Source organism: Aquarana catesbeiana, linkage group LG02, assembly GCF_042186555.1.
Source record: "Aquarana catesbeiana isolate 2022-GZ linkage group LG02, ASM4218655v1, whole genome shotgun sequence".
NCBI classification, from domain to species: Eukaryota; Metazoa; Chordata; class Amphibia; order Anura; family Ranidae; genus Aquarana; species Aquarana catesbeiana.
In genome coordinates, this window is record NC_133325.1 from 139,147,959 (window position 1) to 139,169,458 (window position 21,500).

The 21,500-nt window shown below is 42.8% G+C and overlaps 1 protein-coding gene across 10 annotated transcripts in view; it reads right to left on the reverse strand.

Annotated features, from left to right (window-relative positions):
- The window catches only part of LOC141127250 (keratin, type II cytoskeletal cochleal-like), a 478,789-nt gene that overhangs the window by 295,497 nt on the left and 161,792 nt on the right, over positions 1 to 21,500 (reverse strand). For all 10 annotated transcript variants that reach the window (XM_073613528.1, XM_073613525.1, XM_073613529.1 and 7 more), the window contains exon 5: positions 8,838 to 8,898. In XM_073613528.1, the coding sequence (XP_073469629.1) occupies positions 8,838 to 8,898 (61 nt within the window). The remainder of the gene's footprint in view (positions 1 to 8,837; positions 8,899 to 21,500) is intronic.

Consider the following 21,500-nt stretch of genomic DNA (forward strand, 5'->3'; position numbering starts at 1 on the left):
GAATACTTTCCGTCCCCACTGTATACTCAAAAATGTTGCTGGCAATGTATTCCAAAGATTAAAACAGTACAAATTTCAATGACAACATTTCCACAAGGCTGTAAGGCTGGCTCAAGCACTGATGGATCACTAGGACCGACCGGGACAACCAAAGGACACCGACCACGGAAAGCCACAAGGACACGGCAGCTACAACAGAATCGCCCTGCTCCACATTGGCTGCGGCTGGTTCCTTCTCCGATACCTTAATTCCGGCTTGTCTTTGGTGATGCTCCCTCCCTTCGACGCTCACCATGGAGGTTTTCCCTGGACACAGTCAGCTGCTTGGCTCCATTTACATCGCCAGTGTCAGTGACACCATCTTTCCTTGCCGGCGGGTCCGGCTCTACACACCACACACTGCAACTGGCATGTCCTTGTGGCTTTCCATGGTTGGTTGTCCCCGTCGGTCCTAGTGATCCATCAATGCCTGAGCCAGCCTTACAGCCTTGTGGTAACATTGTCATTCAAAGTTGTACTGTTTTAATCTTTGGAATAAATCGCCAGCAACCTTTTTGAGTATACATGTGGTTCATTGCAGCCATTACCCATCAATTCCAGCTCAGTCCCTGAGCGCTGCCAACCCTTATTGTCCTAAATAGAATAGCGTACATGTTCCACTGTTTATTAAATGTGCTAGAACAGATCATTTAAAAAACACAATTCTTCATGTTTCATTAGGGTACGTATTATTCCCCTAATTGCAAATATCCAGGACTAGGGATGAGCCAAACACCCCCCGCTTCGATTCGCACCAGAACCTGCGAACGGACCGAAAATTCGCATGATCGTTAGAACCCCATTGACGTCTATAGGAATCGAACGTTCAAAAGCAAAAGTGTTTATTTTAAAGGCTAATTTGCATGGTATTGTCCTAAAAAGGGTTTGGGGACCCGGGACCTGCCCCAGGGGACATGTATCAATGCAAAAAAAACTTTTAAAAACGGCCGTTTTTTCGGGAGCAGTGATTTTAATGATGCTTAAAGTAAACAAACAAAAAAAAAAGTGAAATATTCCTTTAAATATCGTACCTGGGGGGTGTCTATAGTATGCCTGTAAAGTGGCGCGTGTTTCCCGTGCTTAGAACAGTCCCTGCACAAAATGTCATTTTTAAAGGAAAAATAAAGTCATTTAAAATTGCTTGCAGCTTTAATGTAATGTTGGGTCCTGGCAATATGGATGAAAATCAGTGAGACAAATGGCATGGGTACCCCCCAGTCCATTACCAGGCCCTTTGGGTCTTGTATGGATATTGAGGGGAACCCTGCACCCAAATTAAAAAGGAAACAGCAGTATACAGGCTCTGTACTCTGAACAGCAGTATACAGGCGGTGCAAACAAGACAGCGACTGTAGGTTTTTTTGTCAAGTAGAATCTGTTTGTAATTTTGAACTGGTACATTTTTAACGTGTTTAGCTCCAGCCAAAAAATCTATTTTAAGCTTTTGGGAAAACATAGGGAAGGGTTATCACCCCTGTGACATTTGTTTTGCTGTCTGTGCTCCTCTTCAGAAGATTTCACCTCACTTTTTGTCCCAATGACAAATGTTTTTTGAAAATTTGGGGTTTTTTGTGAAACAAGGATTGGTGATAAAGCATCAGTGGAAAGGAGAAATGTTTTTCCCATATTAACTCTTATAGGAGAGAATTTCCCTTCCTAGGGGTAGATTTCATCTCAGTTCCTGTTGTCTCCTTCCGTTTGCAAGTAGGAGTCGTTTGTAAGTTGGATGTTTGAAAGTAGGGGCCTGCCTTATATACTCAGCAGAAATTTGGGCCTTAGGTGTTGTTGTGGCCACAACACTGTAAGCCCTCACAGGGCCCTGCTGTGAAAATATTAGATTAAGAATTGTAATTACACGCCCCTGTTGAACAGGGTCAGAAAAATTGGGCCTTTGGTGATAGTGGTGATGGTACTGGTGCCACAACACTGTAAATCCTCACAGTTACACTTGGTGGGAGCAGAAACAGGCCCTGCTGTGAAATATTAGATCAAGAATTGTAATTACATGCCCCTGTTGAACAGGGGCTGAAAAATTGGGCCTTAGGCACTGGTGCTGGTGCCACAACAGTGCAACCCCTCACAGATACTCTAGTTGGAACGCAGGAACGAGCCCTGCTGCAAAGTATTGCATCAAAAATTGTAATTACACGCCCCTGTTAAACAGGGGCTGAAAAATTGGGCCTTAGGCACTGGTGGCGGCGCCCAGAACCAAAAATATTCTTACAAGCTATCAGCGTGATCATTGAGGAAGAGGATAATTACTCAGTATAGTCACTCAGCATCAGCATAGGCAGTCTTTTAAGGGATCTGAGATTTAAAAAAAAAATATTCGTTTACATCAGCATCAGGTGCTTGGTAGCTAGTGGTGATCCAAGACTGATTCATTTTTATGAAGGTCAGTCGATCGACCGAGTCGGTGGACAGACGCACCCTGTGATCGGTTACAAAGCCTCCAGCAGCACTGAATGTGCGTTCCGAAAGAACGCTGGATGGAGGATAGGCCAGTAGCTCAATTGCATACTGTGCAAGCTCTGGCCAGTGATCCATCCTCAAGACCCAGTAACCCAGAGGATTTTCGGTGGGAAAGGTGTCCAAGTCAGATCTTGCCCCTAGGTATTCCTGCACCATGTAAAACAGACGCTGGCGATGGTTGCTGGAACCGATCATACCTTGGGGCTGCAGACTAAAAAATTGTCTGAACACATCGGTCAGACGGCCACCTTCTCCACCGCTCTTTCTTTGACTGACTGATGCCTCAGCAACACGTTGTCCAAAAACAGGAGTTTGTAACCTCCCAGTCTCTGGGAACGCGTTGCACAGACCTTTCTGCAAGGCCTCCCGAAGGTGTTTCAACCTCTGCTCCCTCTGCGACGGCAAGATAAGGTCCGCAACCTTACCCTTGTAACGTGGATCAAGGAGGGTTGCCAGCCAGTATTGGTCCTTCTTCTTGATAACACGAATACGAGGATCCTTACGCAGGCTTTGCAGGATCAGGGAGGCCATGCAGCGTAGGTTTGCTGAGGCATTCACTCCGGAGTCCTCTGGGTCACTAAGGACGACATGGTCCGCAGCCACCTCCTCCCAGCCACGTACAAGTCCATTTGTTTCTTGGGACTGCTGCTGATGCTGAGTGCCAGGCTCCACCTCCATACTGACACAATCCTCCTCCTCCTCGTCCTCTTCCTGTGTGATCGGTGGGCACGCAGGAACACTGTCTGGATAAAGGGGGCCTTGAGAGCTAAGGAAGTCCTCCTCTTCCTGCCTCTGTTCTGCCTCAAGTGCCCTGTCCATTATTCCACGCAGGGTGTGCTCCAACAGGTGGACAAGGGGGACAGTGTCACTGATGCATGCACTGTCACTGCTCACCATCATCGTGGCCTCCTCAAATGGTGACAGGACAGTGCATGCATCCCTGATCATGGCCCACTGGTGTGGGGAAAAAAAACAAGCTCCCCTGACCCTGTCCTGGTGCCATAGTCGCACAGGTACTCATTGATGGCCCTCTGCTGCATGTGCAGCCACTGCAGCATGGCCAACATTGAATTCCACCTGGTGGGCATGTCACAGATTAGGCGGTTCTTGGGCAGGTTAAAAGCCAAACAGGGCACATGGGTCATTTGTCCCTGTCGAAGGGCAGAGAGGAGGTTGGTGCCATTGTTACATACCACCATTCCTGCCTTAAGTTGGCGTGGCGTCAACCACCTCTGAACCTGCCCCTGCAGAGCTGACAGAACCTCTGCCCCAGTGTGGCTCCTGTCCCCCAAGCACACCAGCTCAAGCACCGCATTTCATCTTTTGGCCTGCATACTTGCGTAGCCCCTGGAAGGGCTATGGAGCACCGCTGGTTCAGAGGACAAAGCACAGGAAGAGGCCATGGAGGAAGAAGAAGAGGAGGGGGTGGAGGAGGTGTGTCACAATCAGTAGTGGCATTTTGGAGGCGTGGTGGCAGAACAACCTCCAACACTACTGCACCTTGTCCTGCATCCTTCCCAGCTGCCAGCAGAGTCACTCAATGCGCGGTGAAACTTAGGTAACATCCCTGTCCATGCCTGCTGGACCATGAGTCAGCGGTAATATGCACCTTACCGCTGACCGCCCTGTCCAGCGAGGCATGGACATTGCCTTCCACATGCCGGTAGAGAGCTGGAATCGCCTTCCGTGAGAAAAAGTGGCGTTTGTGTACCTGCCACTGAGGAACAAACTCATGGAAGGGGGCAGAGTCTACCAACTGAAAAGGCAGCAGTTGAAGTGCTAGCAATTTTGCCAAGCTAGCGTTCAACCGCTGGGCATGTGGATGGCTGGGAGCGAACTTCTTTTGGCAGTGCAGCAGCTGGGGCAGGCAAATTTGCCTGGTACAATCTGACGTCGGTGTACCGAAAGCAGATTGCCCACAAGTACTTGGCTGTGACACACCTAATTCTACACCTTCATTCCTCTCAGTGCAGGTCTCAGAGAGGACTGAAGGTATAGTGGGGTTGGAGATCTCAGCTGATGAGGAGCAAGGAGAGGTCCTCTTTGTTCTTTGGTGTGGGTCTTTTAGATACGCTTGCCAAGGAACTGCATGGCAGGTCAACATATGTCTGGTCAAGCATGTGGTGCCCAAGCGGGAGATGTTTTGGCCACGCGAGATACGCTTGAGACATATGTTGCAAATAGCAGCGGTGCGATCTGATGCACTCGTCTCAAAAAGGCCCACACCAAAGAACATTTGGAATAATGCGCAGAGACAGCAGCGCCCTGCACATGTGGAGCTTTGGGGTGTGATGCAGTCAGTGTGCTGCCCTTAGGCTGGCCCCTGGAGGGCATCCTGCCTCGTTGGTGATGTGCCTCCTCCTCCTTCTCTCTCCTATCAGGCACCCACGTTGAGTCAGTGACCTCATCATCCCCTCCCTCCTCATCACTGGAGCAAACCTGGCAGTATGCTGCAGCAGGGGGAGCATGACTGCCAGATTGCTGTCCTTCTTAGGCCCCCCCTCTGTCCGTGCTCACGTTACTGCCTTCATCTAGCTCAGTATCATCATCAGAGCCTTCTAAATGCTGGGCATCCTCCTGGAGCATGTACCCAACACTGTGGTCAAAACAGTTCGAGGGACTCCTCAGGAGGACATGGTTGGGCTAGGGAAGGAGTCACTGATGCCATTGAGCCGAGGGAAGAGGCCGCGTTGGCTGCTGCTTTGCCAGACAAAGTACCCTGAGCATGGGTGAGAGAGGATGAGGAGGATGAGGACGGCTTGGTCATCCAATCGACCAAGTCTTCCGCATGTTGCGGCTCAACACAGCCAGCTGCCAAAAAAAAAGGCCAAGCGTGTCCCACGGCCACGTGCTGATGAGGATGCACCGTCTCCACGACCAGCACTGTTGCCTCTAGACACAGAGCCTGCTTGCCCTCTTTTATTGTCTTTTATTGTGACTGTCTGCCTCTCCTTGTTGGCCTTCCAGACATACTAATGGCCTGTAGCTGCACTAAGCTGGGATTCAACTGCCTGCCTGTAGTATGAGAACACCACCAACCTTCTACAGGTAGCTTTAGCTGAACACTGTGCAGAGCTCGCAAAAAACTAAACTTGTAGCTTTTTTAGCTGCCTGCGGTAGTGATAGGATCAGGAAAACACCACCAAACTTTTACAGGTAGCTTTAGGTGAACACTGTGCAGAGCTGCAAAAAAATAACTTGTAGGTTTAGCTGAACACTGTGAAGTGGACGCACCACACTAACTTGTAGTTTTAGCTGAACACTGTGAGCAGGACACACAGCACTAACTTGTAGTTTTAGCTGAACACTGTGAGCAGGACGCACTGCACTAACTTGTAGCTTTAGATGAACACTGTGCAGAGGTCTCACTACACTAACTTGTAGGTTTAGCTGAACACTGTGAGCAGGACGCACAGCACTAACTTGTAGTTTTAGCTGAACACTGTGAGCAGGACGCACCGCACTAACTTGTAGGTTTAGCTGAACACTGTGAGGTGGACGCACCACACTAACTTGTAGTTTTAGCTGAACACTGTGAGCAGGATGCACTGCACTAACTTGTAGCTTTAGATGAACACTGTGCAGAGGTCTCACTACACTAACCTGTAGGTTTAGCTGAACACTGTGAGCAGGACGCACAGCACTAACTTGTAGTTTTAGCTGAACACTGAGCAGGACGCACCGCACAAACTTGTAGGTTTAGCTGAACACTGTGAGGTGGATGCACCACACTAACTTGTGTGTTTAGCTGAACACTGTGAGCAGGATGCACCCCACTAACTTGTAGGTTTAGCTGAACACTGTGAGCAGGATGCACAGCACTAACTTGTAGTTTTAGCTGAACACTGTGAGCAGGACGCACCGCACTAACTTGTAGGTTTAGCTGAACACTGTGAGGTGGACGCACCACACTAACTTGTAGTTTTAGCTGAACACTGTGAGCAGGACGCACCCCACTAACTTTTAGGTTTAGCTGAACACTTTGAGCAGGACGCACCCCACTAACTTGTAGTTTTAGCTGAACACTGTGAGCAGGACGCACTGCACTAACTGTAAATAGTCTAGCTGCCTGACTGTGGTACTAATAGGATCAAAAGAACACCAGCAATTTTCTTCAGGTAGCTGTAAATACTGTAACAAGACAAGCCTGCCTGTCAGTAAGAAGATAACAGGAACGGATCTAGCTGAACACTGTGAGCAGGACGCACCCCACTAACTTGTAGGTTTAGCTGAACACTGTGAGCAGGACGCACCCCACTAACTTGTAGTTTTAGCTGAACACTGTGAGCAGGACGCACTGCACTAACTGTAAATAGTCTAGCTGCCTGACTGTGGTACTAATAGGATCAAAAGAACACCAGCAATTTTCTTCAGGTAGCTGTATATACTGTAACAAGACAAGCCTGCCTGTCAGTAAGAAGATAACAGGAACGGATCTAGCTGAACACTGTGAGCAGGACGCACTGCACTAACTGTAAATAGTCTAGCTGCCTGACTGTGGTACTAATAGGAGCAAAAGAACACCAGTAATTTTCTTCAGGTAGCTGTAAATACTGTAACAAGACAAGCCTGCCTGTCAGTAAGAAGATAACAGGAATGAATCTAGCTGAACACTGTGATCAGGACGCACCCCACTAACTTGTAGGTTTAGCTGAACACTGTGAGCAGGACGCACTGCACTAACTGTAAATAGTCTAGCTGCCTGACTGTGGTACTAATAGGATCTAATAGGACCAGCAATTTTCTTCAGGTAGCTGTAAATACTGTAACAAGACAAGCCTGCCTGTCAGTAAGAAGATAACAGGAACGGATCTAGCTGAACACTGTGAGCAGGACGCACCGCACTAACTTGTAGGTTTAGCTGAACACTGTGAGGTGGACGCACCACACTAACTTGTAGTTTTAGCTGAACACTGTGAGCAGGACGCACCCCACTAACTTGTAGGTTTAGCTGAACACTGTGAGCAGGACGCACCCCACTAACTTGTAGTTTTAGCTGAACACTGTGAGCAGGACGCACTGCACTAACTGTAAATAGTCTAGCTGCCTGACTGTGGTACTAATAGGATCAAAAGAACACCAGCAATTTTCTTCAGGTAGCTGTATATACTGTAACAAGACAAGCCTGCCTGTCAGTAAGAAGATAACAGGAACGGATCTAGCTGAACACTGTGAGCAGAACGCACTGCACTAACTTGTAGCTTTAGATGAACACTGTGCAGAGGTCTCACTACACTAACTTGTAGGTTTAGCTGAACACTGTGAGCAGGACGCACTGCACTAACTGTAAATAGTCTAGCTGCCTCACTGTGGTACTAATAGGATCAAAAGAACACCAGCAATTTTCTTCAGGTAGCTGTAACTACTGTAACAAGACAAGCCTGCCTGTCAGTAGGAAGATAACAGGAACGGATCTAGCTAAACTGAATACAGTGTATATATATATATGCAACACCTGGGATGCATATATATACACAATACACTGTAAGTGCAGCTAACTGACTGACTGTTCTGCCTAATCTATCTAACTCAAATCAAGTGACACTGTCTCTCTTTCTATCTCTTTCAACACCGGAACACATACTACACAGGGCCGTCGTGTAGGCGGCCTTATATAGTGTGGGTCGTGTACTAAATCCCCTGCGCCATAATTGGCCAAAGCCTCCTTGGCATTGGCCAATTACGGCTCTCTGATCAGACGGCGCTGTGATTGGCCAAGCATGCGGGTCATAGTGCATGCTTGGCCAATCATCAGCCAGCAATGCACTGTGATGCCGCAGTGAATTATGGGCCGTGACGCGCCACACGAATTTGGCGCGAACGGCCCATAACGTTTGGAATTCGGCGAACGACCGAACAGCCGATGTTCAAGTCGAACATGGGTTCGACTCGAACACGAAGCTCATCCCTATCCAGGACATGTTAGTGCTGCATGAAATGATAATAGGAGTAGTAGATGACATACCTCCCAGCTTTTTTGGGATCAGAACAAGGGACACCTATTAGCAAAAGTATGGAGAATTATACAAAAAAAAAAAAAAAAAAAAAAAAAGAAATTGTTGAACCCACAAGTCCTTCCTTTTTTTTTACCACTACAATTCCTTTATACTGGCTTTTGGAATGTACAAATGCAGCAATATAGAAATTGGATGAAAGGTTTACACTGGTAAACACTTTTTAAAAGATAAATAGTGCATTTTATTTACAACTCTATAGATCAGACCAAAATGAGGGACAAATGAGGAGGACAGAGGGACACTGCTCCATATCAGGGACAGTCCCTCGAAATCAGGGATTATATTGGCAGCTATGGATGACATTCTTACCCTCTCCTGTAGGAGAAATGCATTCTCTTCAGCAGTACGCCTGTTCATTTCTTCTCCATATCTGACAACAAAACAAACTATACTTTAGTGCTACCAAATGTTTAAGGTTTATGGATCACAGCACATTAAGTACAGTAGTGTTATTGTATATAGTACTAGGGGAAAATGCAGTAGACCTTATGGTACAATAGCGGTAATGGATAACATTTTGTGCATTCTAGACTGATCAGTATAATTTCCTTAAAACAAAAACAAATCCTCACAAGTTCTATCTCTTTCAAGCTGCTGACACATTCACATCATTCTTGAGAACAAATTTAAAATTAAACCTAAATAGTCAGAAAATTTCTCACACACTAACCAGTAATCTATAACGTTATCAATTTCCCCACACAGTTAAAAAACATAGTTATTAAACACAGCAACCAGGCTTAGTAATCCTCAGATATTTGGAGGGCAAAACTCACCCATATACAAATAAAACAATTAATAGTGTTGCATGTAACATTTTAAATGGCAGCAAGTTCTATCTCAATCAGTCAAATTAGCAGAAAAGTGGCTTCAGTGTGAAGGCGAGAGAGGAATCCAGCCTGAGGATGGAAGAGTAGTGAGGGCAGCCCTGGACAAAGGTTTTTACTGCACAGGAAATGTTATGGTTATGTAGGAGAGGAGGAACACCATCACCAATGTTGACTGAAGGCGGTTTGCAGTGTCATCTGTGAGATCCTGGATCCTTGTTCTTGGCTGGTGATTAAAGCGATATTAAACCCAAATGCAAACATTTATTATGGAGAGATTTGCAGGCAGCAACATACTAGATCCTTGTTAGTTGACTTTTAGTTAAAGTGGTAGTAAAACACAAAAAAACCCTCCTAAAAATTTGGTCAATACAGGTAATGTCATGATGTGCTAGTATGCATTGCATACTGTAATTTAATTCATGATAAAACACATGCACAGCACCCAGCAAGAAACCAGTTAAAGTCGTAAGAGAAGGGCAAGCAACCATGCTGGCCTTCTGGGAGAGAATGTGTTACAATGTTTTCCTCCAGCACTCCCTTGCATCACCCTACATTGCTGTCCCCTGTCCAGCCCAAGGGCCACTGTCTCCCACCAGGAGGAAAGAGTTGTGACATAAAGAAACTTATAGGGATGCAGTCTAATATAACCCCTTAGCACTCACCGTATGCACCTCGGCTTTCAGGGGTTATACCGGGGTGATGCCTGCAGCCGTTTTTTAGAGCGGGCGATCGGCTATTTAGGGATAACAACCGATGCGGCTAAAAGCCGCTCGGTTGTTATCCCAGAGGAGCAGGATGGGATGTCGTCCCCCCTCCCGCCGCCTTCCGTCGCTGTTCCCGGGCCTCCCATCCCACCGGGAGGAAATCCAATGCGTGATCTGGCACTTCTGCCAGCTAGAGAGAGACTGAATCAAAGTCGGAAATGACTTGGTTCCAGTCTCCTATGTGTAAACACGTAAGCAACGTCACAACGTCACTTCCGGTTTACTCGGCTGCCAATAGCGCCAAATTTTTAAAAAAAGACAGTATTCAGAATCGCAGTTTTTGGCAATCTGAATACTTTGAAGTGCAAAGGAGGGATTTGGGGTCTTTAAGACGCCTGATTCCTCCATAAAGAGTACCTGTCACCACCTATTACTGTCACAAGGGATATTTCCATTCCTTTTTTTTTTCCTCAATAGATATTTATTGAAAAATTTTCAAGTGATATAGATTCAAAGAGACACATTCAGCATTGTTCTTTAAAGAAACACATTCAACGTTATGGAATAATGGTACAATTTTGCCTAGTAGTAAAGTAGAAGTTGTGCGGCAAACACAAGGAGATTTGTAACGTTACTAACATATAGAAATTCCTTGTCAAAAGAAGTTTATTGAGTATACAATGTTATAAAGATACATAAAGTAAGTTTACAAGGATCTATAAAGTAAGCTCATTGTTTTACAGTAGGGTTTATATAGGTAAATATCATGAAATTTCAAATATTAAACATTGGGTTCACGTAAACCTAAATTAAAGATATATATCATTTCCTTAGTTACTTTTGTAGTTATTTAAATGATTTATACCTACTATACATATTGTTTACAAGTAGAGTGTATATAGGTCAAATAAATTCTGATAATGAGCTTTAATCGTAAGGTGGAGAAAAGGAAAGAGAAAGAAGAAAAAGGGTTGAAAGGTAGAGGTATGGTCCACAAGGTTGTCCCGCTCGTCAGTTTATTATTCTTTTTAGTTCTCTTTGAAGCCTTAGAATGGGTGTCTCTGTAAGTCATTTAATCTGTTACCATGGCAACAGGACAGAGTCATTGAAGTTTGACAGGAACTGTTGTTTTATCCAAGGATGCCAAAGTTTTTCAAATTTTGGAATTTGATTTTAATCGATGGCTACCATCTTAGCATGGGACATTGTATTATTCATTCTGTGAATTGTTTCTGCTAGTACCAATGTAGGAGATTTCCATGCCTTGGCCACTGTTTGTTTTGCAGCCGTTATTAGTTGGATCATAAGTTTGAATTGAGAGAGTGTTAACCATTCCGGTTTTAGATTAAGTAAAGTTAAATATGGATCTGGTTGTATTATTTTTTTAAATATTTTAGATGCAATCACGAAGACTTCCTTCCAGAAGGTTTGGATTACTGGGCACGTCCACCATATGTGTAAATATGTGCCTATTTCTGGGCATCCTTGAAAACAAAGAGCTGAGGTATTAGGTGAATATTTTGCCACTCTAGCGGGTACAAGGTACCAGCGAGTTAGGACTTTATAATTTGTCTCCAGTGCTAAGATGTTGGGTGAAGATGACTTAGATGTGAGCCATATGTTAGACCAGTCCGTGTCTTCTAAAGTTCGTCCCAGGTCCTCCTCCCACCTCTGAACGTAAGAGGGTCTATTAAGATTTGCTACTCCATATAATTGATTATAAAGTGATGAAATTGTACCTTTAGCAAATGGATCTTTTGTACAGATTGATTCAAAAATGGATAATTGGGATAATGGTGTATCCCCCTTTAGGAATGGTGTATAGAAATTTTTGATTTGGAGATATCTAAATATCTCAGAGTTTGGTAGATCATATTTTTCTCTAAGCGATGGGAATGAAAGGAATGATTTAGATGCTATGAAGTCATTTAGTGTCTGAATGCCTGATGTTGTCCAAGCTTTAAAAGAATTTGGGTAGATCCATGCCGGATAAAAGGCCGGATTTCTGATAAAAGAAAGGAGAGGATTGTGTGGAGATTGTAACTGATATTTGGTTTTTAGTTTATCCCAGAGAGATAAGAAGTGTTTAGTTATGGGATTATGAATTTTAAAGCGGTCTTTAGGATCAAGCCATAATAAATTTGATATTAATAGAGGGTCATTTTCTGAAGCCTCTATAAATACCCATAATGGAATTTCCTGTTTTGCATGGTATTTGGACAGACTGGCCAAATGTGCTGCTCTGTAGTAGTTAGTAAAATTAGGGTATCCCAGGCCTCCTTTATTTTTGGGAAGATGTAGTGTGTGTATAGGTATACGTGGTTTAGAAGAGCCCCATATAAACGAAGTTGCTCTTTTTTGTACTATTCTCAAAAAATAGGAAGGAATTGGAATAGGAAGGACTCTGAATAGATAAAGCAATTTGGGTAGAATAGTCATTTTGATTGCATTAATCTTCCCTATCCAGGATAAAGGAAGTTGCGACCATTGTTTTATTAGATTTGTGATCTGTCTTAATACAGGAGGATAATTGGTTGAGAATAAGTCAGAATGAGATGCTGTTATATGAATTCCAAGATATGGGATTGATTTTTCTGCCCATGTGAATGGGAGTGCAGCCCTAGCCGGGATCAATTCCATGTTTGTGAGTGAAATATTAAGCACTAGACATTTTTTAGGATTAATCATAAGGCCGGATAGGGCTGCAAACCCATCAAGAGCTGGTATTAAGTTAGGACCAGAGACCTGTGGTGATGATAGAAAAAGTAATATATCGTCTGCAAATATACATAATTTGTGTGTAATACCTCCTACTTCAATGCCAGTTATAGTTTGGTTTGTTCTGATGTATTGGGCCATGGGTTCGAGTATAAGGGCAAATAATAAGGGAGATAATGGGCAACCCTGTCGGGTACCTCTTTCGATATTAAAGGCTTCAGATTTGTATCCAGCATATTTTATATAGGCTTTGGGTTTATTATATAATGCTTTGATCCATGTTAAAAAGTGGGGTCCAAAACCCCATTTTTGTAATGAATATTGCATATATTGCCAGGATACTGTGTCAAATGCCCTCTTAATATCGAGAGATAGAAAACATAAAAGGATTTTCCGTTTTTTAGCAATATGTGCCAATAACACTGCCCTGCGTATATTATCGCCTGCCTGTCTATTTGGCATGAAGCCTACTTGATCTCTATGTATTAATTTTCCTATAATGCTATTGAGGCGTTTTGCTATTATTTTTGCTAATAATTTAATATCGAGGTTTAACAGAGAGATAGGCCGATAATTCACACAGGAAGTATCATCAGAAAGGGGTTTTGGGATCATACAAACAATTGCCATTAGTGTTTCTTGCCGAAAAGAATGTCCATCTAGAAGTTTGTTAAAAGTTTCAGTGAGAATGGGAGAGAGTATTTCTGAGAATGTTTTATAGTATAAAGCCGAGTAGCCGTTTGGGCCTGGTCTTTTGTTAAGTTTTAGGTCTTTTATGGCGTTAGCAACTTCATCTATAGTTATAGGCTCATCCAAACTGCTTTTTTGATTCTGAGATAACTCAGGTAAGGTTATTTTTGAGAAGAAGGATTCAGCCTCTGTAGGATTAAATTCATTGTTTGTCTTGTATAAAGTTGCGAGATGTGAGTGAAATTTATGGACTATTTTAACTGAATTACAAGTGTAAACATTTTTTGATAATTTCAAACGTATTGGTTTGAAAGATTTGTTAGTTGAATTTAATGCCCGAGCCAAATATGTATCTGGTTTGTTTGTATTCATGTAGAAATTGTGTTTGGAGCGTTTGAGGGATTTATCAACTGACTCAGTGAGAAATAGATCGTATTCCAATCTAGATTTTTCCAGATGAGATTTTGTACTCTGAGATGGATTATCTTGAAATGATATGTAGGCTGCATTAAAATTGAGTTCTAGTTTTTTTGCTAGATTTTTGCGTTCCCGTTTAAATAGTGCCATTTGTCTTTGTATTGTACCACGCAAGACAGGCTTATGAGCTTCCCACAGTGTTATTGGGGAGATGTCTGTTGTATTATTAATTGATATGTATTCCTTTAAAGCTTGTTCAATGGCCATCTGATGTAGTGGGTGTTTGAGCATTATGTCCGGTAAGTACCACGTTGGGTCATGCGCTTTTGGTATGGCTGAGGCTATAGTAGTGTATACTGCATTATGGTCAGACCACGGAATCGGAATTATATCTGATGCTATAATTTCTGGTATCATTCCTATTGTTAGAAAAATATGATCTATTCTGGTGAAGGTTTGATGAGGGTGCGAGAAATAAGTGAATTTCTTTTTCATTGGGTTACTTTATCTCCATGAATCTACCAGATTGTATTTGGAAAGAAGTTGAGAAAAAGGTAATCTAGAGGTTATTTTGGATGGTGTAAAAGGTGATTTATCTTGAAATGGGAGGAGGACCTGGTTCGAATCCCCACACATTATCACTGTTCCTATTTTGTGTGTATTAATCACTTGTAATATATGTGAGAGGAATGGTGTAGGTTGTTTGTTAGGAGCGTAGTAGGAAATCACTGTGATTGCTGTATCCATTATATAACCCATGAGTATCAGGTATCTACCTTCTGGGTCTTTAATTTCTGATGATAAGGTGAATGGTGTGGATCGGTGAAATGCAATTAGAGTTCCCCTTTGCTTGGTACAGGCAGAAGCCGTGTAAATTTGTTGATAAAAAGGAGAAATATATTTTGGAGTAGAATCTTTGGTGAAGTGTGTTTCTTGGAGGCATACTATGTGAGCCTTCTTGTTATGGAAAGTACGGAAGGCTTTGGTCCTTTTTTGTGGGACATTTATTCCCTGAACATTCAGGGAAAGTATATTCAGTGGTGCCATGGCAATAGCTCAAATAGTTTTGACTTACTTTTTGTTATGCAGAGCTGACTGCGCAGATCAACCTGTGTGGACTGAAGAGATGAATAGATAGAAAAGAAACCAGTGAATTCTGGAGTAAAGAGTAAACAAAAAACATATGAGATTAGATGATACATTGTATAAATTATTTTTTAAGTAATCACAATTTACCCGTGAAAGAGAATAAATATCTCTCTCAGGGGAATAAGTGCCTTCGTCACACTTCCACATAATATGGTTGGGAGAATGAGGAGGGCTAATGGGGGTACACGGATCTTCCGCTTACAGGAGAGAAGTGCTATGTCAAAAGACATCAAAATGATGTTTCATTAATTGGAGTGCAGAATATAGTTTTTATTGAAATTATTTATTCCAGGGTGGTAGTATATGGTTAGTCTTGCCCTAGGCTAAATAATTCAGTTAGAAAGGTACTGTTAATAACTTTGGTATTGATGAAGATAGTTTGAATTATTTTGGGATTTTAACCCTTTTAGAGTAAACAATTACATATTTTATTCATACGTAACTGTTTAGATATGTTAACTCATAAAATTGAGGTTGTATTGCTTCAGATTAGAATAAACAAAAACATAATTCTAGGAACTAGTTAGGTAATAATATATTTGTTTTAAGAAAAGAAAGAAAAAGCTTCCATTACTTCTGGATTATTGAACATATTTGTCCTAAAAAGTAATAAATCTATTGTTATTACCTGATAATATATAACTGAACAAGAATTTCCTTATTTCACTTATATATTCTAAGGCTATATGAATCAGAAGTAATAAGAAATATAACTGGAATGTAACATGATCCCACACAGTGTGTGACTATCAGAATGCAGTTACATTCAGTTATAAATATAGGTTTTTTATAGAGAACCATCTCTTAGTATAATAAATGAAGAGATATCAGGAATTAGGATGTCAGTCCATTGAATCTTCTTGGTCCATGGATGATGTGGCATAAAGGCCTCTTTTGTGAGAATGATGACTCCCATTTTGTTCTGAAATTTTCTGGGTGCTGCCTGAAGGTGAAGATGATGCCATTCTTCTGCGTGTGGGAGAGTCGCTGCTTGTGGGTTCTGTCAGATTTAATTTTAAAAGGGTTTGTTGTAGTTCATCTGCTGATCTGCTTCTGTAAATTGTACCTTGGTAGTTAAATCTGACTGAAAAGGGGAAGCCCCATTGATACATAATGTTGTGGCGTTGCAGTTCCATTAGTTGGGGCTTCATGGATCGTCTTTTAGTAATAGTAAGTTGGGATAGGTCAGCAAAAATTTGATAATTGTGTCCTTGAAAATTAAGTTCCTTTTTTTCTCTTGAAGCAATTAGTATTTGTTCTTTCGTTCTGTAATAATGAAATTTTGTGATTATATCACGTGGGGGTCCATCTTTCTTTTTGGCTGTGAGGGCTCTGTGTACTCTGTCCAGTTCTAAACGTTCAATAGGGATATCTGGCTTTAGTTCTTGTAATAGAGCAGTAATAGTAGATTGCAGGTCTGTCACAGTTTCAGGTATTCCCCTTATGCGTAAGTTTGAACGTCTGGCTCTATTTTCGTAATCTTCGAGCTTAGTTTGAAGTATTAAATTCTCTTTTTTTAATTGTTCCAATTCTGTTATATTTTCTTGGGTTGTAATTTCAATCTCATCCATTTTTATTTCTAAGGCTGCGGTGCGGTTTCCCAGCTCTCTTATTTCTTTGGTTAGGCTTTTTGTTATTTGGTCTGAGGTTTGTTTTAAAGCCTTATGAAGCATCTTTTCAAATTGTAATAATATTACTGGGGATACTGAGGAGGCTTGTGGAGAAGTTTGTGAGAGGATTTGTTCTGTATCTGACTCAAATGGAGAGTCTTGCTGTGACATTTTCTGTCTGTGAGAGCGCCCTGATGCTGTATCTTGTGAGGTGACTGGAGCTGCTTCAGCTGCAGTGAGTGCCTGTGAGCTCTTTGTGAGGTGATTTTTATTTCTGCCACGGTTTCCTCCCAGTACCATATTTCCTTCCCAAACTTTCACAGTTTGTTCCCTGGGGCAAAAAGGTTCAAATGGATACCTTTTGAGCCTGCAGGCTCCGCTTTGTCCTTCTCTTCTCTCCTCAGCGGTGTGGAGCTCTAACAATGCATGTCTGCTCTGCTAGGCTCCGCCTCCTGCCCCCCACTATCATATAGAAATTCTAACCAACGTAATGAGCATTGGTGGTCAGTTGACCTTAAGCTTGACATGGGGGGTTGAAGGGAGACAGTTCCACCTGAACACCCCCAAAGGGTGCTAAACTGTGTCCACCTAGAACTGACCCCCCCCCCCCCACCTATAAGTTAACCTCTGGATCTGTCTCTCAGGATACGTAACCATTGAAAATAAAAATGTCAAACAGTGAACATAAAGTAGGTAATAAGAAAGACATCAGGAGGAATGAACAGCTAAATGTCAGTAGAACCATGTAGAGTCCTTTTGTCAGTGTTGAATTTTGAAAACCTTGGCAATTCCTGGTGAATTAACCCAGTCAGTCCACGGTTGCCACATGTGGAGAGTATGCATTTTTGTTGTGGCGTAGCGCTAGGGTTGTTTCATGAGTGAAATTGATGTGGGTTGTGTGAACTACGTCCTTTAATGTGGGAGGGTCTGGTTCCTTCCATTTCCTTGATATACTGAGTCTTGCTGCCAGGAGTATATGTGTTATTACATTCCTCATCGGATTGGGGTATTGTTCTATATCTAGCGATAACAAAGCTAGGGAGGGTCTCTTCGTTATGGTCAGGTTTGTAACATCATAAATTAAATGGAAAAATGGAGCATCAATAATGTGTAAGTTTGGGGCAGTCCCAAAATGAATGTAATAAGTCACCTTTTTCCCACACTTCCACCAAAAAGTATTGTCAATAGCCGTGTCAAATTTAGACATTCTATCAGGAGTCATATACCAATGATAAGTCAGCTTAAACGCTAGTTCCCAAAGGGTGGAGCAGCAGATGGCCTTATATATGGATTCACATGCCCTTTCCCATTTGTCGATTGTGAATGTTTGACCTAGGTCTTTTTCCCATCTGAGTATCTGTGTCGAGCTAGTGAATGTGGTCTTATGGTGAAGTAGGTTGTAAAATAAAGATATGCCTTTACAATGCGCTACAGGGGATCTAAAGTAGATCCAGGCTTCCTGGGGAAGTGTACACGTCCATGATTTGAGTGAAGCAAGGCAGTGACGGGTGCGGATGTATAAGAATATGTCAGAATTTGGAAGCTGATACTCTTTTTTTAGTGAGGGAAATGTTTTGATTTTGTCTTTGTCTATTAGGTCAGATATGTAGGTAATGCCCTTTTCTTTCCAACGTAGGTAAGATGTCGAGATCATTAGATGATGTAGAGATTCTATAGGGATTTGTACTGTCGAATGTATGGAGTGAGTCAGACATCTGCAGGAGTCCGGACCAAGCTTTAATTGTCTCCACTATTGCCGGGGAAAGGTGGAGAGGGAGCTTCGCTCCCAATGTAGTGGCAAATATCCAAGAAGGTAGATTGCCACCGGGGATTGAAGAGGATTCTATCTTTCCCCACAGAGTGGGAAGGGGGAAGGGTAGAAACCATTCCCTAGATTGGGTGAGGACGGATGATATGTAATAGTCTAAGAAATCTACATATCCTGTTCCTCCTGCTAATCTGTGTTTAATTAATTGAGAATGTCCGCATCTGGCTTTCTTTCCCTGCCAAATAAAGTTTGATAAGGTCGTTTGTAGCGATTTGAGATAACTAAGGGGTATAGGGATAGGTATAGTCCGAAATAGATAAAGTACTTGGGGAAGATGGAACATTTTGAGCGCCGCTAAGCGTCCAAACCACGAGAACTCAATGGACGCCAGCCTGGTAAGATCATTTTGAAGTTTGGTTCGGAGCGGTAAGTAGTTTGAAGTAAACAATGTTTTGGTTGAGTTGGTCAGTTGAATTCCCAGATATGTTATGCTATTTTCCGCCCATGTGTATGGGAATTGTTTTTTAAGTCGGTTGCTAGTAGGTACTTCTAGACCTAGATCAAGTATATAAGATTTAGTCTCATTGACTTTGTAATAGGAAACGTCACTGAACCAGGCGAGTGTCCGCTGGATCCCGGGTAGGGATCGATTAGTGTCAGTGATCATTAGAGTGTGGTTTAAGGAGTTTTTTGTTGGAGTGGGGGTGATGTAGGAATGGGATTCTTGTTTTTTTTCTGTGTCCTTTGACTCATAAGGAAATTGCCTTACCCACCTTGTTCCCTGTGGTGTATGAGGTTGCTTTGAGTATTTTGTATGATTTTTCATATTTCTCAAGGAGAAGGGACCTTAACTCATGATGGAGCATGAAGATTTTAGATTGAAGGAGAGGAGATGGGTTTGTTTTGTTTAGGGATTCAGTCTTAGAAATGTCAGCTGTTAGTTCATCTAGCTTCTGAGTCTTTTTTTTCCTCGCCCTAGCACCCATTTGAAGGAATACACCTCTTATTACAGCCTTATGAGCGTTCCACGCCACCAGCGGGTCAGACACTGATGCTTGGTTGAGCGAGAAGAATTCTTCTAGGCGGTGTTTGATGGGTGCCGAATAGCATGGGGTGTTGAGGAGGTAGTTATTGACTCTCCAAATGTAGGAGTTGGTTGGGGTAAGTTATCAGAAATGGTGAGACTAATAGGAGCATGGTCTGACCAGGTGGTGGTGTAGATAGCAGAGCTCGATACTTTTTGTAGTAGCCATTTGTCAGCCAGAAACAGATCAATTCGCGAGTAGGTGTTGTGACGCAGCGAGAGGAAGGTAAAGTCTCTCTCGCTCGCATGACAACACCTCCACACATCATATAAATCATTAGTGGTAATAAAGATAACTAAAGGAGAAGCATGACGTTTGAGTCCTGCGGTGGAGTCCATTGTGTTGTTCGGGACCAAGTTGAAGTCTCCACATATCAGCAAAGGACCTTGTTGAAATTTCTGTGCTGCTCGCAGAGTCTTTCTAAGAAAGGTCATTTGTCTGTGGTTCGGAGCGTATATAGAAATCAGGGTGTATGGGACATTGCTAATCATACAAGACAGAAAAATGTACCGACCCTCCGGATCCGTGACACATTGCTGTAGTTGGAAAGTCACAGTGTTCCTGATAGCTATCAACACCCCGCATTGTTTTTTTGGATAGGAGGTTTGGAAAGTATGTGGGAATTGTCGATGTTGACATTTAGGCGATGCATTAAGGGCAAAATGTGTCTCTTGGACGCACAGCACGTCGCAGTTGTGGGCATTTGCAGTTCTCCATAAGGAGGCACGTTTCGCTGGGTGATTTAACCCTTTTGCGTTGAGGGAAAGGATAGTGATCCCCATGTTAGGTGGAAGTGCGGTGTGTTAGAGAAGCGAGTAACTTACAGTTCGTTGGACAATGAACTAGGTCTTAGAGATCCGGTTGATGTGGGATGAGAAGGCTGTCGTCGAGGTTTATCAGATCGGTGAAAAAAGTCACTAGCATGGTTCTACAGATGTATAAAACAAGTTAGTTGTGTTGATCAACAATAGGTATTAGCGATTGTTCCGTGTTTGCCTGAGGGTTCTGGTTATACAGATACAGCCAACATAAGAAAACTAAAATGAAATAACAAAACAAACACACACTGTGGTAAACAAACAGGTGAGTCAGCAACAGGTAGCTCAGGTGAGCAGCTGACCAACTTTGGGGGAAAGTTAAGCAAGCAGGTATTTGAGCGCATTACCAGACCGGACTGTGAAAGTTGCTCAATGTAGTAGGTGGGCTAGATAATTAATGACGTTTGTCTTTGAACTTCTCCCGGCCCATACCAAAGGTAAAAGGGTTTGGTTTCCCGTGAGGATCCGGCTGAACGTGAGGGGGTCCTGGTAGGGTTCCCTAAGCATTTAGAAGCTTCATACCACCTGCTAGGGTAGAGATGGTGTGGGGTATGCCATTGTAAGTGGCCAAAATTGTGGCTGGATGGTGCCATTTGTATGTGATTTTATGGTTATTCATGGCTTTGGTGATGGTTTTTAGCTGCCTCCGCATTTGGAGTGTGTATTGTGATAAATCAGCGTATAGTTGGATGTCTGAGTATAGTGCTGGAAGTGGTGATATCTCCCTGGCTTTCATAAGGATTTGTTCTTTCGCTTGGGAAGAAAATGGACTCTCAGAAGCACATCCCTGGGTACGTTCGCCTCTAGGTGGCGGGGTTTAGGCAATCTATGGATGCGATCAATAGTGAGCTCAATTGGGGATAACTCAGGAAGCATACTTGAAAACATGGTGCTAGCAAAATTGCGTAGCTCTTTGGGCTGGGCGGACTCGGGGATCCCACGTATTTTAATGTTGTTACGTCTGGAGCGGTCCTCGAGGTCCACGAGATTTGCTTTGATCCAGAGAGAGTCATCTTTCTGTTCAAGATAAGCATCCGCCAGATCATTAACAGTATCAGTGCATTCCTCCATTTTGTTTTCTTTAAATTGCATCCTATTATCCACATTTCTAAAGAAAACCGGTTAATCAGGGACGATAGGTTAGACATAAGAGAAGATTGTTAAGATAGGAGCATTTCCTTCA